General features: G+C 30.9%; 1 protein-coding gene across 1 annotated transcript in view; it reads right to left on the reverse strand.

The window, feature by feature from the left end:
- Positions 1 to 302: 302 nt before the first annotated feature.
- LOC129002114 (uncharacterized) overlaps positions 303 to 16638 on the reverse strand; it is a 47411-nt gene continuing 31075 nt past the window's right edge. Inside the window, exons 2-4 of the mRNA XM_054429688.1 lie at positions 5039 to 5615; positions 3842 to 4073; positions 303 to 3125 (exon numbers count right to left, since the gene is read on the reverse strand). Of these exons, the coding sequence (XP_054285663.1) occupies positions 2899 to 3125; positions 3842 to 4073; positions 5039 to 5581 (1002 nt within the window). The 5' untranslated portion in view covers positions 5582 to 5615 and the 3' untranslated portion in view covers positions 303 to 2898. The remainder of the gene's footprint in view (positions 3126 to 3841; positions 4074 to 5038; positions 5616 to 16638) is intronic.

The raw sequence follows: 16638 nt of genomic DNA on the forward strand, positions 1-16638 counted from the left end.
CATAAAAAAGTATTATTTGAAAGGAACATAATTAATCGATCATTTTTTAACTACCAAAAAGTATTTTTATAAACAAAACTTGAGGACTATTAAAAGTGCCGAACATTTGTGTGAATTTTGTACATCATGTACAATCTTGTTGATATTATTAAGCTTTCTCCATAAATTCCTAAGTACCTTAGAAATACTAAATCAATGTTTAAACTAGTTAGTTTTAGTAATTTAACTTGAACAAATCAGGAAGAACAAACGTATTATAAAACGTTTAATTATAATAGAAGGAGGTAATAAAACAAAAATAGTTATATGTTTAGTTTTATTAGCATAAGATATTTTACACTAATTACACATTAGTTTAGGCCATTTGACTTAAGATTTTATAATAATGTGATTATGTTTTGAATATATATATTCGAGCTATATGTCTACTGACAAGTCTATGTAATCCAATATTAATCTGATGAGTGTTTAAAACTCCATTATAGAGCTTTTAACAACAGTTTAAACGATTTACTGTTTAGGTTACAGAAAATACTAAACTCTAGATATTATTGTTTGTTTGAGTTTACACTAAATTTTATAACCTCACTTATGATTTTAAAAACATACAATTTAATTTATACTTGAACATATTCTATTTATCTTTGTCTGGCTAATAAATTATTAAAACAGCGTGTTATCACGATAGACCTGGTAAGCATGTTAACATATTATCCGTATGGTAAAACATTATCGTCACATGTAAAATTCAGACGTGACATAACATTTTCAACACGAAATCCAAAAAACAAAATAATAATTCAGTAGAAGTATACAATAAGCAATTACACTTTGTGTGCCGTAAATTTGTTCTTATAAAAATAGTAACATTTCCACGTACAGTACCAATGTGGGGATTCTAATCCACTAAGAATCCTCGTGAATATGCATGAAACACGAGTTAGCCCCTTTGCGTTTACACATAATTAATTCAACATTTAATAAATCCAACGTCAAAACTTCCCAACAAGTATAATATTAACTACACACATTCAAGAAGAATATTAAAAATTGAAACACTTAACCTTAATATATCTAATAGTATCTCAAGTTTACAGTTTATATCAGATATGATAATATGTTAAATTAATTTATATATAGTAAGACACAATAAAAGAGAGATATTTAATACACACAATATTCAATGTGACACATTTAATCTTTATGAAAATATAACCTAAACTATGAAAATACCTATAACATTAATTTAATACAGATATATTGCAACAATTTAATAGTATATTAAAAAGGTAAGACTATTTCAAAATTAAAAATATAGAATCCTATATTTCATTCTAGAAACTTTTTTTTCACAATAATTATATGTATAACATCCGTTAGCTTTATTTGTTCTATTATGATTTGATTTCGTGGTAAAAATTAAAAAAGTAATCAAGTATTTTTATGAAATATCACAGACGAATTGTCTCAGAGGCAATTTGTATTTACATCGAACAAAAATATATCACTTTTAAACATAAAAATGTTACATTCAGTCATTATTTTCCGAAACACTAATCTAACAAATGATTGGAAACATCTAAATATTGATCTGACATCTATGAGCCAAAACAACTAGTAAGCTAACACTTATAATAACAACATCAGCAGTTTTAACAGCAACAAGTCAGTCAAGATAACAACAATGCAGATGGAAAATACAGCCAAAGATACAGAAGAAAGCGACTCGCCTCAAATATTATAATCATTTACGAAAGTGCAAATTCAAACGATTTGTTCGTTGTACACGAGACGACAGATAACGCATAGCTAAAAGAAATATTGTTAGGAAACATTCAACATTGATATGTTGGTGATACTTTAGTTATCCGAACAGATCTATACGAATTGGCAGGTAAAAACAATAAGAACGTACCAACAATTTTCACACCGTAACAAAGTCTTTGGTAATGTCTAGTGACAAATTGTTAAATAATACTATATTACCTTCAAACGGTAAACAATGATCATGATTGTAGTCGTAAAAGAACAATGTTGATTGTATATACAAATATTGTCTGAAGTGCAGAAACATTATCCGATAAAAAATGTAATACTATGACGAATAATAAAAATTTCCAAATATTATTTATTTTTCGTCAAGGTTGCGTCTATATTATTAAGATTTTTTTTATAGAATTACGTCACAAAAACATCAACAAAAGCAATAAACTAAAATCACTCTTAAAAGTAGTAGTCATACAAATATATAAAATCCTTCAAGTGAAACCATTGCGCTAATAATTGTAAAGAAAATTACTCTTCAATTTGTGATTTTTTGGTTTATTTTCTGATTGCTAACCAATGGTTGTAAATATTACACACAAGATATATATTTTAGATAACACCCGTTAATAAAGTAGTTTATTTTATATTGTTTTTAAATAGTATAGTAATAGCCCACTCATATTATATTTAATGCAGTTTTATTTATTTTTTTACGACTCAAGTTGTAAGAAAAGTTTGTTTAACCGTAACCTTAAAAAATAATTTAACTCTAGAGAAATTCATATAAGTTTCTCAAGCAGTTTTATTTCGTATTTTCCAAGGTACAAAATTTCAAAGTTTGTCAAATCCAGTTAGAATAAATCGCATGACGACTGACAGAACGATAAACAACTGCAGTGATACATGTTTCCTAAATTATGCAGCCGTAATCAATATCTTTGGAATCACAATTCAGCCTTTTTAGATTAATTTATATATAACCATCGACTATTGGATATTGAAGTATATATCCAATCTACTATAGACCAAATTTTCTACCAACATGTTTGGCTCTCTTTTGAATAATTAAATATCCTGTAAATCATTTTCAAACAGTTTACAAAAGTTTCATAGTTTCCAATGTGCGATGCTTTAGTTTGTGCCCTGGAAGCACGGCTGTACTCCCCTGACTACGCCTGACAGAGGGATCCTATGGGACCCCCAACCCTCCTTGGGTCCTGCTATGGGGTTGCCGACGAACGTCTCTGGAACCACCGTAGCAGCCATGACGTAGTAGCTCCTGGCCTGGTCCTGCTGGTAGCTGGAGACTAGGAGTACCAACATTACAATTACCCCTCCGCTGGTGAAGCCTATCAGACCTGCAACATCACAAATAATGTAATTTAATATAGATATATAAGTTATAACACAAAAGTGTATTTCCAAACACTGTTATTATGAAGTGGTTTTCCATTCGGCGGTGTGACTTCGGGGCCACAATGCTATATCTTGAGTTCTCAGATGACTATGACAAACTAAGCATAGAAAAACGTGGAACGAGTGTCCGCCTTTTTCTGTGCTTTTAACAATACAAAAAATACATAAACGTTACCAGTCTTCAGTTTGGGAAGTACTAATCGAAATATAATCGATTCCAAAACGCGATTCTAATGGCTTAGATTATTTCAGGAATTGAAACTCCATAAGTTATAATTATTATTATTTTTAACGTGTGTCAGTGGTATGTATTGAAGTTTGAACATAAGAACAACAGTGAAACAACCTTGGTCGTATATCATAAACTCTCTTCAATGTAATGTCCGATTTGATAATGAGACATATGACCCATTATTATGTGGATGGGCGAGGTACATTAACCTATTACATAATCTACTTTCTCAGTCTTGGATATAAAAAAAAATAACCAATAAATTTTCTCCGCCTGTAACATAAAAGTGAGTGTTAAAAAATATAAAGCGATGGTTGGATTTAATATGAATATCAACCTAGATTCCCCAGAAGTATAAGTAAACAGAACTTTCAAGCATAATTCTTCTGAAGCGATGAATTAACACAATGATCAGCTGTGACTGACCTGCCAGCTGACAGATGATGAGTCGGTTGTTGTAGGTTACTGCCCAGCTGTCTAGAACAGTGTAATGGTCCTGCTGATGTACCACAGTGTCCCTTGGCGCAGTCAGGTGACCGACCAACATGGCGATGATCCCGACCAACATGAGGTTGACCCCGACCCAGAGGCCCACTCTCAGCCAACAACCTCGCCAGCGACGCTTGCCCGGCTCCACGAGGAACTGGAAGTCGTCCTCCTGGAAACATGAGTCACCCACTTTGAATATTCTGTGTCTAATGCAATGGTAACACTATTTTTCTAGATTTAAATCTCTAATATTTGATTTTAATTCCATTTTGTAGCCCCTGAACTGCGTAGTAAGACTGAACTGGAAGACGAGGTATGTAATAAGTTTAGTCTAATATTTGACTATGAAGTAGTGGACATCTTTCCACGTTAAAGTTGTATCCAGTTTCACAATGGAAACGTAGTTGACTAACTCCACCGACAGTGTGTTCGTGTTGCTGTCAATTACTGATTTATGTTGTTTACGCCAATGTTTCGACCAACTGAGAGATAACTTACTGTACTCTAAATCTTCTTTGCACCAACTATTTCAAAGTACACAGAAAATTTAGAGGAAGTATAATTTTTTTTACAGTGACACCCTCTGTAAACGACCCATTTAGCTATGTTCCAAAAAAATTAAAAATTGGCTTTAGTTAGCTCAAAGATGAGATGTTTACTTATAGATGAGACGTCTAGGTATCAGTTAAAAAGTATTTTGTCTAAATAATGAACTAAAAAGATTTATGTCAAACTTTATCAAACACAAGGTTTGTATCTATCATTATTTCTATTGTAATATGATATTTTGTAAAAACTGTAAAAATGATAATTTTCTACGAAATGAATAAATTTTGATTTGATTCTTTGTTATTATTTGCCAAAAAGATAAGAAATAAAGCGGTTCAATCATCTCTTTGTTGAAATTTTTCTTTCTGAAAATTTTATTTTCCTGCGAAAATTTTAATAATTACTTAAGTAGAATTTTTAATTAAAAGTGAATCGCATTCTTAAAATTTTACTCAAAAACAAGACGGATTTTTCAGTTAACTAACAAGCTATCTTCCGCACATAAAACCCTCATCACAGCAGATTTATAGAAGAAAAACTCACTCTTCAAGATAATTAAAAGTAAATTTCTATGAGTGGTATTACCTGTATGTATTCTCCACTCTTGAACACTTCCCTGTCTGGGGGATCGTAGAAGTCGTGGATGTAACTCTTGATGCCGTAGTAGATAGGACATCTTGCCCTCGCAGGCTCTTCGGCGGGTTTCTTCTCTTCGCTCGGGCTGTTCACGGGCTCACTTATCGTTATTCTCGGATTAGTGCCGTTCGTGTAGGTCAAATCTTCGTCTTCAGTGTCACTTATCTCTATCTGAGTGTCGCTAAAAGTCACGGTTCTATCACTTTCTTTCTTTCCATTGTCTCTCTTATGCTCTTCGTGTAATTCTGCTGTTTTCTTCGATTCTTCGACCATATCACTTACTTGCCTTCCATTGTCTTTTTTCTTACCTTCGTTTATACCTTCAGTTTTCTTCAATTCTTTAACAATATTATTTTCTTCCTTTCCTGTGTCTTTATTTTTCTCTTTGTTTACTTTTCCCTCGATTTTCTCATCCTTGTCTTCGTTCTCACTAGAGTTTGGTTTTACACTTTCACATTGGGCGGACTGTTTACTTGGTGAAGGGGGTTCCATTCTGCTCAATCTACGGTGATCATTTTGTTACAATCTGGAAAAATTCAAAAAATTATTTTTAAATGTAACATTATGCTTTAAAAAATACTTGACCGTTTTAGCAATTATGCTAAAACAAATTGATATATTCTGTACATTTATACATAGCTTGATTATAGCTGTGTGAATTCATGCAGTTGACTAATATTAATATTGCAAGTTTAAATAGGCCTAAGCCAACAACTTTTTTAATACACAACTTTTTTAATATTTCAGAAGATATATATAACAGAAGTTTTAGTTTAGGTTTGACACTAATGTGAATATTTGAAAGACACTCTGGTTTACGACCATAAACTCCAAAGTTTGCAGATAAAGTGCTTGTCTGGCGAGGATAATGCAACTCACGACCGTAAACGCTGAATAAGCTTGAATAACGACCGTCCGATAGTTGTTATATCGTATAGTGCTATCACTGTGGCTGATATACTTGTGTACATTGTGTGTAGCCACTGGGTATCACTACGTTGAAAATTACACGATAATCGTGGTTTAGTGGGAATTATGGTGAACGTGTTTATTTAGTTTATTTGTTACTGAAGTGGAATTCCCGATAATATGGGCTAATTGTTAACAAAATTATGATTATAAATACTAATGTGAAGTTGGCTTGTGATGTTTGTACTAAAATCACAATTTTTTTGTGGTTTTAAAACGTCAGATACAGAATTAAAAACCCAATAGGCCTAGCTTGGCGGCTTATTAAACGTGTAAAATCAGTTGATTTGTCATAAACATAGTAACACAAACAAATTGATAAACTTGTTCCAACATAGTATAGAAATATTACATAAAATCAAAATAATTTAAAATAGTTTTTCAAAGAAACTACTAAGTGACAAAAAGGAGATAATTTGTTGAAACTATTGAGTATACATAAATTACACTCATAAAACTACCATTTATTTTTTATTATAACCTAAAATAAGATACAGAAATTCATTTTACTAATACTATATTCAGTATTATAACTGTGATTTTTAAATAATAGTTTACTAGTTTAGTGAGAATAGTTTCGATTCTCGTGTGGCAATAATGTAATAAATTTATTCAAACTCATTACTATTTTCAAACTATCTTTACATGTAGATAAGCTGTATAAGCCCAAGGGTTTTCAGTTCTCTTGTATTACATACTAGTACAAGTAGTCATAGCTGTTATTGCTTAAACAAAAATCTATAAAATGCAGCAACCTTACGCAAGATAGAAATATTTTCAGAACATTGCCGTGTTTCCAAGATATATCTCAACACAGAAGAGCACCGTTCACATAAACATTCAGTGACACACCATATATTTCCGCCGTACTTTCTTGCTATTTTATTTCATGAGAATCAGCACATAAAACTGCTCGGACTTGGTATTTCCAACATGTGTCAATTCCATTTATATCTGCTATTGAGATCATACGCTAGAAGTCACCTAATGTTTTTTAATGTTGTCAATTTAATCTCTGAGCGAGATATATAATTTTATAGTGACTGGAAATTATAATTACAGCAGCATTTCGCAATATAAAATTGTCTGATTGAAAGTAGAGGATGTGCAATGTTTCTAAAGTGTTATATTATTATTTTACTGATATTTCAGTAATACGAATAAATATAAATATTTGTTGACGAACCCTCCAGTAATATCATGGTTAACATTTTTACTTTTTTCACTGCAATCCAATAAATGTGCTAGGTATAGTGTAAATATTTAACAGAATCCTTTGAGACTTTAAAAAATAATTGTTACTTTGACATAAAAAAATCGCTTCGCTGTCAAACTAATTCTCAATCCCCTATTCACAGCTAGGTATAATAACAGTAACAAAAAACGGGTAACTTTCATGCTTATTTCTTGAATGTAAAAATTTTATGCATTTCTAAATCGTGTTAGATCAGGTCCAAGCATAAGTTTGTAACCTGGTAAAAAGTTAAATTAATAAACCTACAAAAGCTGAGTCCAGCACAGAGCTTTCTCTATAGCCAACTTTCCGTAATATAAATTAACCTTGAATATTTTTGTTGTACTTTTGTTGATGGGAAAGATTGCGATTATATTCAACACCCCAAATTCTTAAATGTATTTTTTAATACTGTACAGCTATGAGACGATTACACTTGGGTACATTGTATGTATATTGTGATCATTATATTATATAAGCAATATAATACATTCCTATCATAACTAATTGTGGCTTTGAGTTTAGTTAGGTAATTATGTCTTTATATTTTACCATCCGAAATCCATCCTCATAAAATGCATAAATATATTTTTATGTTTCAAGAATTACTTTTTTGGTATCAATCATAGTTAGTGAAAGTAAAATATATATTACTATACAAAGAAAATATTCTTAGAATTTATTTTGTCACTAGCTGCCATAATGACAAATAACAATGGCGGGAGGCGTGCCATGTAGACGTTTAAAGTTGTTTACAAGGTCTGTGCCTTTGTGCCGAGACAGCTGTTTGTTTAGTTAAAGGGACATTCCCTTTGAGATAATAAAAAGCTCTTACTTCTTTAAATAAGGAAAGTCTGGTGGCCGTCAGTCTGCTTTATACTAATTTAATAGACTTTTTTTTATAAATAATCCTAATCCAGAAAAGTACGGTAGTGAATTTCCGTTATTGTACATAATATTAATAATAAATATACGATAATATTAATTATTACGATAATTAATTAATTAATTACGATAATTACGATAGTATCATAGTTTTTCTACTTTCACACAATACCTTTACAATAAAGCTATGATTTTTCTTTATAAATTGAATTGTGCATTTACACCCCTGTTGCTAACCCAAGATAAAACGACCAGTTAACATAATATATCACAAATAATGAAAACAACTTAATATTTACAGAAATAAACCACATATTCACAAAAATAATTTATTAGTGTACAGCAACACAGTATTAAAGAACATATAGCAACGTATGTTTACGACAACACAACAACATATATAAAACATGTTCCGAGCACGAGGAGGCCCTTTAAGCTCTGTACACGTTCACTCTAAAGGGAACCCCTTTATGAATTTGTTCGAGTGAAAATTCATCGTTACTGAATTCTGTGTTTATATTATAAACTAGGAACCCCTCGTGGTAAAGGTTTGGCGGTTTTAGTGGCTATTAAGCAGTAAACATATTATTATATAGTATAAACCAGTTGTAATCGTCCTACAGTTGAAACATTTGCAATGTATTTCTGTAACATTGTTTTTTTCTACTTCCTTGACATATGTGTTCAAAAAATCTTTGAAATATTTATTTAATACTGAATGCTTTAAATATGCTAACCTATTACTGAAAATAATCAATATTTTCACATCTTTTTGACGGTACAATGTGCTTTAAACAAATGGGTATATTGTTTTAATTGGAATTCTACTCATATTGGTTACCGTATTACTACACTGTCTGATATTAGTTTAAATTACCAAGTTTGCATTATGCGTGGTTTTTAAACCCTTCTTTTACTCTGGATTTTTTTTTTAAATATTGAATAAAGGAATTGGAAAGTTTGCTTAGAATTCCCCGTTATGCGAAATCTTTAATCTTTTCAGCAATAACGAACGAACCACCCAAGGTTTTATTTTGCAATTGCAAACAAACACCAGGAAAACAGACAACATTTTATATGCATTCAACTAAACGTATTATTTACAATAATTAAATAAATAAGCTAGAGCTTTTGACTAACGAAACAAGGCAAATACAATATTACTAATATTCCCTTTTCTATTTAATTCCCAAATATATTGTTCGCCACTCTCGGCAGGTCTGGAATATTTTAAATCATTTAAATCATTTATATCATTAAATATTCTTTATATCATTTAAATATTCTTCGCTATGAATGGAAATTAAGTTCCCCTCCACTCAGATATTGGGTCTATCTCCTTCATCCGTGACTTTCAATATTAAACGCTGAGCTTATAAGAATTGTGTAAAACAAGTTTTAAAAATCTAATTCACTTGAGCTGGAGTCAATGCAGACGTTTTGACATGATAATGTTGGATTTTTGTGTTGATATGACGACCTTGACACAAATAATTATTCTGAACTATTTCAATCGTGTAAGCACACAATTTTTCATCAAACATAAACTATCGTCTTTAGACCACGTTCAGAAACAGCCGATTCCTCTAATTAAAGGGGTTGAGAAGGGTTACGTACGTAAGAAACCGATTGTTATGTGATTTAAAGCACAATTTTTACAAAATAAGAAAAAATATATATTTATAATATTCCTTAACTAGAGAAATATATTTGAATAGCTATATTACAATTCATCATACAAAATTATTTGGCTGATTGAGCTGAGGTACTGAGGGGACACAAGAGGTCTGGTTTTTAAGTCTGAAATCCATCCATTGGATTTATTCTAATTGGAGAAATTCTCAAACTATATTTGTATACATTTGCTAATGAAAACACAGGCTTAACGTGGAACAATTAGTCTAAACATTAAATATTTAACATAACATTAATTACTATAAATTATCAAAATAATTCACAACGCCACTTTGAAATTCCAGTTCAAAATATAACAATTAATTAAGTTTATTTCAGCACAACAAATACACAATTAATACTTTACATCAGAATACTGGAACAGTTTTAGTTTAACATCAGAATATTGGAATGTTATATATTGGTACATGAGTAAGGTAGGAAATAGTAGTCAAACGAATGTAATTTTTGTAATTATATTGTTATATAATCTAGTAAATCAATCTTATTCGAATCGGTGGACTAAGAACTAATTATCTATTTTGAAATGTTAATTGAATACAAAATATGTTAAATATAATAAGGAATATAGATTATAAACGTAATAACAGGACTCAGTGATTAAACGATTAAACAAAATATGGTAAATATAATTAAGAATATAAATCTAAGCATAAGAAATGAATTTAGTGATTAGATGCATGAAGAACATCTTGTATTTTCCTCTTCACAGTCGTCCAACTTAATTTAAATGTATACTATATGTTGACACTACCTAACTGTTAAGTCACTTCAAAGCTTAAAATTGCAAACGATGAATAAAATTAGACAAATAAATTCTGATATAACAAAGTTCATTTAATCAGCTTAAAAGCCAACGCAAAGGTTGGTCTCCAAGCTAACTTTCGGACAGTTTGGCCTACGAGTAAATTAATTAAACTTACACCGGTTGATGTCCAGAACTTTGCAGTGGAAGTTTGCTCAGATACTTGAGTTTATTATAGACCGAGTCTGTACAACATTGGCAAATGTTTCAATTTATTCGTTGAAATGGATATTTAACCTTTTAATAAACTGTTATTAATTTCGCATATTAAATATACTTTTCATACAATGGAATATTCAAATTCACATTTATTGTAAACGTTGACAGTCTGGATTTAGATTAGTAAAAAAGGTTCCATCTTTGACTATCTAAATAAACTTTTATATTTTTGGTTGGTAATAGAAAGATTTTATTTAAAATCTAAATGACTATATCCCAAAAGGGACTTTTCGATTCAAACGATATGCACATGGGATTTGAGCCTAGGTGTTCTTGTGATAGAAACATATCGACGCTTGTGTCATCAAGTAAATCAACTGAGGGAATTGACACAGGCATATATCCAACATCATGTAGGTGTTGTTAGAGTTAGAAGAATAATATAATATAACAGTTAAAGTAAACAACTAAGTATAAACTTATGCTCCTCATACGCAAGCGTGAACTAAGCCAATGGCATCAATGCTACTTCCCCTAATGCATATTACCAAGCAATTGGTGAGTCGGTGGCTCAGTCGGTAGCGTCGCGGACTTCGGGCCCAAGGCAGAATTGTTGAGGGTTCGGATCCTGGTCACTGCCACTAACTTTTATCAGTACAGTTCACCTTTGTACTGTACCGGCTCACCCCTTGCTTTGCTGAATACGTTCCACGCACAGATCTGTAGTCTATGTGGACGGGCAAGTGCAAGGTTAAAAGAGGCCGCCAACCTCTAAAAAAAAGAATTTTGAATACTCAGAGCCTAGAGAATGAGAAATTTCAAAAAAATTAACTTTGTTGTAACAAAAAAGTGTAAATATAAAATCCTCTTAGTTAATTAGTAACTGCATAACAATTCCACTTTTACTTTGATCACATTTCGTTGGCAGTTTGATAAATACGAAAAGAATAAATGTTTAAATTATATACATCAAGTGGATATATAGATGAGAACGCACGCAGCATTCAGCGTTTAGCGATTGCGTTCAGTTTCCAGTTCATAGAAATCTGCCATTCCACAACCTCTACGAAATACAAAACAAAGCTCGATGGTCTGAAAATCACAGCCAAATGATTACATTGATGTTTAATTACTGTCACAGTCAAATCTAGTCCGTACGGACATTTAACTATGTTACGTCAAGTATGTCACGTGGAAGCTGATATCACCGATGAATACTCGGAACGGTGATATTGAATTACTTTGAACTCTCTAAACGATTGGTGTAATTAGTTGTGTGTTAAACACAGTTTTGTGTGGATTTGGCTTTAGAGTTTCACATGTCTGTAGTTGTTTATACCACTCTCAATTTTATTGTTTTTAAAATAAAAACTATCCAAAATTTTCAGAAGTTTTTATGAAATGCGAAAGAAGAACAACTTATTTCCCAATACTTTTAAAATTTGTTGGGACTTTCCCAACAAATTTAAAAATATTACAAGTTTCTATTTTATTTAAAAAAAAGTTTTACTTGAAAATTTCGAATGTAACACGCTTAATCAATCTTTGCTATACAGTTTTTTTTATCCTTATCAGGAAATCCATACACATTATATTTGTAATATACGCTTATAACATGTGTTGGTAAGAAGCGATTACCATATAAAGGTAATTCTACATTCATCTTTTGACGAATATGTATCTTTTTAGTTAGTAACACGTTTTAAAAAGTATAGCTTATATAACATACAGGGTGTCCCGTACGTAAACAGCCAAACTCCAGGAAATTTTTGGAAATTTTGCAATTTTTATTCCGACTAAGTTAATTTTTTTATATAATTTTTATAACTCTTTAACCCTAAAATATATACCAAGCTGCATAAAGATCAGTTAGAACAATCTAAGATAAAAATGTGTATGGAAAAGTACAAAATGGCAGATATGGTTAACGAAGTGATTAGCTTGACATGCAAATTAGAGTTGACTGTGCAGTAATTAAACTTAATTTTGACTCATAAACCATATCCCGAAGTTTGGCTTTTTACTTACGGGACACCCTGCATAAATTTTCTGACTCTCAAAACTCTCTTTACATGTTCAAGTTGACCAAAAGATATATCAATAGGCCTATACTTGTCAAATTTCATGTGATAAACTTTCAAAAATTTAAATAATTCCATTGACGCAGATTGACACAAACGATTTTAGGTTTAATCAATGTTCACTTCAAATAAACTTTAGTTTGGAGTATGTTTAGCTAATATGAATAACTGAAAGGCACGATGGTTTACGGCCATAAACTCCAAAGTTTGCAGATAAAGTGCTTGGCTGGCGAGGATAATGCTAGTTGTTATACCGTATAGTGCTATCACTGGGGCTGATAAACTTGTGTACATTGTGTGTAGCCACTGGGTATCAGCGTTGGAAATTACACGATAATCGTGGTTTAACAGGTACTAAGCATCGTGATTATTGCGTTTAGGTTTTATTGAAGAAGAATTTTCGCTAAATATGGACTGGTTGTTAACCAAACCATTATGGTTAATACTTACGGTATGAAGAAGACGTTAGCCGAGTGTTCAATTTTTAATACATTTTTAAAGCCAAATGTACAGCAAACTTGACATTGACGATGCCTGGGAAGAATGGTAAATTTTTAATCACGTTTAAGTTAGTTTAGTAACTGACTGGTGTATTAAAAAATACATATTGTCTAGAATATTTTAAGATATAATATTTCTGAGATAAAAGGCCAAACATTGAGATGAACGCTTGCGCATATGACTGAGTTGAAGATAACGTTTACTCCTCACCAATCTAATGTTTAACTATGTAAAAATATCGCAATGATATCAGAAATACCCTAGAAATTGCGATTTTATAAAATTGATCAGGTAAATGTTATTTTATTTTATTTTTACTTTGCTATAATTATTTTTATTCACAGCTTTTGTGTGAGCAGCATTAGTTGTTTTGTCTGTAAAGAATTGGAAATTTAATACTTTTCTGAGTGTCACTTTCTACGAAAGGCGTCTATTAAAAGGTATAAAGGACACTGTCGGCTACCAGACTTTCCTTGTTTAAAGAAGTTAGAGCTTTATATTATCTCAAAGAGAAAGGTCCCAAATAAACTAAACAAACAGCAGCTCGACACAAAGGCACAGACCTTGTAAACAACGTCAAACGTCTGCGTTGCACGCTTCCCGCCATTCTTGTTTGTGTTCCCGTAACGGCGGGTAAACGAGTACATAAGTTTACAACACTATCCAATTTACGTTAGTTTCATTAACCATGAACAAAAACTTACAAAAGTATAGTTTTGATAGCAATAATGTATTTGTTTATTTCAAATTCGCTCGAAAGCTAGAACCTACGTTTATAGGTCGTAACTATACTGACAAAAAAAGTAAGCTATTATATTTGTATAGCTTGTCTGATTGATTTACTTGTAAAAAAAATATGAGGCAACTATTTTAGGTATGACATGATGAAATTGTAGCATCTATCATTATTAAATATAAGCCAAATTATAGTACGACAGATCACCTCAATTGAGTAAACACTGCACTAGATTCATTCGTGAAGACATTAGGTTATCATCTATAACTTTTAAACAAAGATACAAAGCTAAAATTATGTTTTCGCTGAGAGATTTCTAACTGATTACATTAATGTCACTCATAAATTGTAAGTGAGCACGAGAGTTTACATTGTATGTCTTCATTATTATACATAGCTGAAAATTTGAAATGGGACCTTGCTGGATTGTAAGCGAGGTAATATATAGAATTTAAAGTTAATTTCAAGATACATGATTACATAATTTCCTCACACAACAACATCCAGCCTAATCTAGAGCTTGGAGTGGTAGAAACCGATTTCTAAAGCTTTCATCAACAAATAAAATACATCCAAATATTCGTATAGTGCGCATTGCAAAATATCTAATAAGTCATTTTGAAATTCAGGTATGGATACTTGTAATAATGATGAAGATAAAAAATCTTGAATCTTGAGATAATTATTCTCCCCAGAGATTAAATGAATGAATTTTAAAAATATGAGGCAACTACATCATCCTTTTAATGGCAGATATAAATGGAATGGAAACATGTTGGAAATACCAAGTCCAAGCTATATCATAATGTGCTGATTTTCATGAAATAAAATAACAAGAAAGAACGTCGGAAATATATGGTGTGTCACTGAATGTTTACGTGAACGGCGTTCTTCTGTGTTAAGATGTAACATCTTGGAAACCTGGCAATGTTCTGAAAATCTCTCTATCTCGCAAAATTCTGCTACATTTTAATATTTTTTTACTACAATAATCTATATAGCTGTTCAAAATTGTCACACAATAATAATAAGTGTTTATAAATTGTATCTATTATTACTAATTTTTTGTACATCGCGGAATTTGTACAAAAATTCCAAATCCAAAGGAGTGTCATCGTCTGGGTTAATTTTTTTTTTTTAATTTTTAATACTATTTATACATATTCAACATATTTATATATTTATTTAATACTATTTTTATATGTTTTTTTACATAAATTGTTTTGTACCAGGCCATAAATAAATTTGAGATGGACCTTTGATAGGTGATCAGATATTTACAAATTAGCTTCAATCGGACATCCACTGTTAATGTTTATTAGTGTTTAATACCAATATCATTATTTTAGGGAGCAATGTGAATAAGATAATATTGAATGGATATTTCAAACGCAGCTGCCTAGCATCTTGTTAGAAGACGTGCAGTTATAATGTTTTTTATGTAACTATGTTAGGACTTCTATCCCATGGAGCTACACACTCTAACCTTAAGCCTACCTTTTAATGACAATGTATCGTAAAAGGTAAAATGTTTACTTTGAATTTTCCTTTTAAATGCTTTAAATTTCACACAAATAATTATTTAAAAAGTGAAATAGGAAAGGGAGTAACACTAAGTCATTTTTTTTATACTTAGGTCAAACCATTGATTATAAGACATAAGACATAAGATATTTATTGCCGCTGATCATTTTTACATGAGATGGGCATGGTCAACATAAATATATACAGTCAATTACATCAACTATATCTAAATATATTTAAATTAAAACTAAAGTTGCAACTCCAGCCTAGTACCCTAACAATAGCTTCATAAACATTAAATTAATCGAATTGGTAAACTTAATCCAAACAAACAAAAGTTAATGCTTATCATTAATTTAAAAACTTAAAATATATTATCTATGTTGGTGGCCATAAACTCATTAATAGTAATGAATGGATTGTCTAGAAGCCATTGATACAACTTAATTTTGAAGCCTTTAAGAGGAGTGGTGTGAGCATTATCGGGAAGCTTATTAAAAAATTTAACACAATTTACCATGTAAGAATTTCCAAACTTTGTTAACCTATGTTGAGGGATTTCAAGTTAGTTTTTATTCCTGGTATTGTGATTGTGTACCTCACGTCTAATAAAAAAAGAATTTAGATTTGTTTTTGTGAATATTAATACATGATAAATATATAAGTTAATAATTGTAGGAATCTTCAATTGTTTGAAAAGACATCTACTATGATCTCCAGGCCTGGCTTGACAAATGGTTCTAATTAATTTTTTTATAAGAATTAAGGCATCTGAGACATTTGCAGAGTGTCCCCAAAGTATGAGACCATAAGCAATATGAGACTGAAAGAGTCCGAAATAGTCGGATGTATAAAAATTGTGTTGTGTGCTACTATAATATTAACGATAATAATTAGCTATCTATAACGATAATATAAAGTGCTGATATTTTTTGTTATGTATTTATTTCTCTGTGTAAC

The sequence above is a fragment of the Macrosteles quadrilineatus genome, unplaced genomic scaffold (genome assembly GCF_028750875.1).
Source record: "Macrosteles quadrilineatus isolate MER2022 unplaced genomic scaffold, UCM_ALF_1.0 Scaffold_9__3_contigs__length_116548681, whole genome shotgun sequence".
Lineage (NCBI taxonomy): Eukaryota > Metazoa > Arthropoda > Insecta > Hemiptera > Cicadellidae > Macrosteles > Macrosteles quadrilineatus.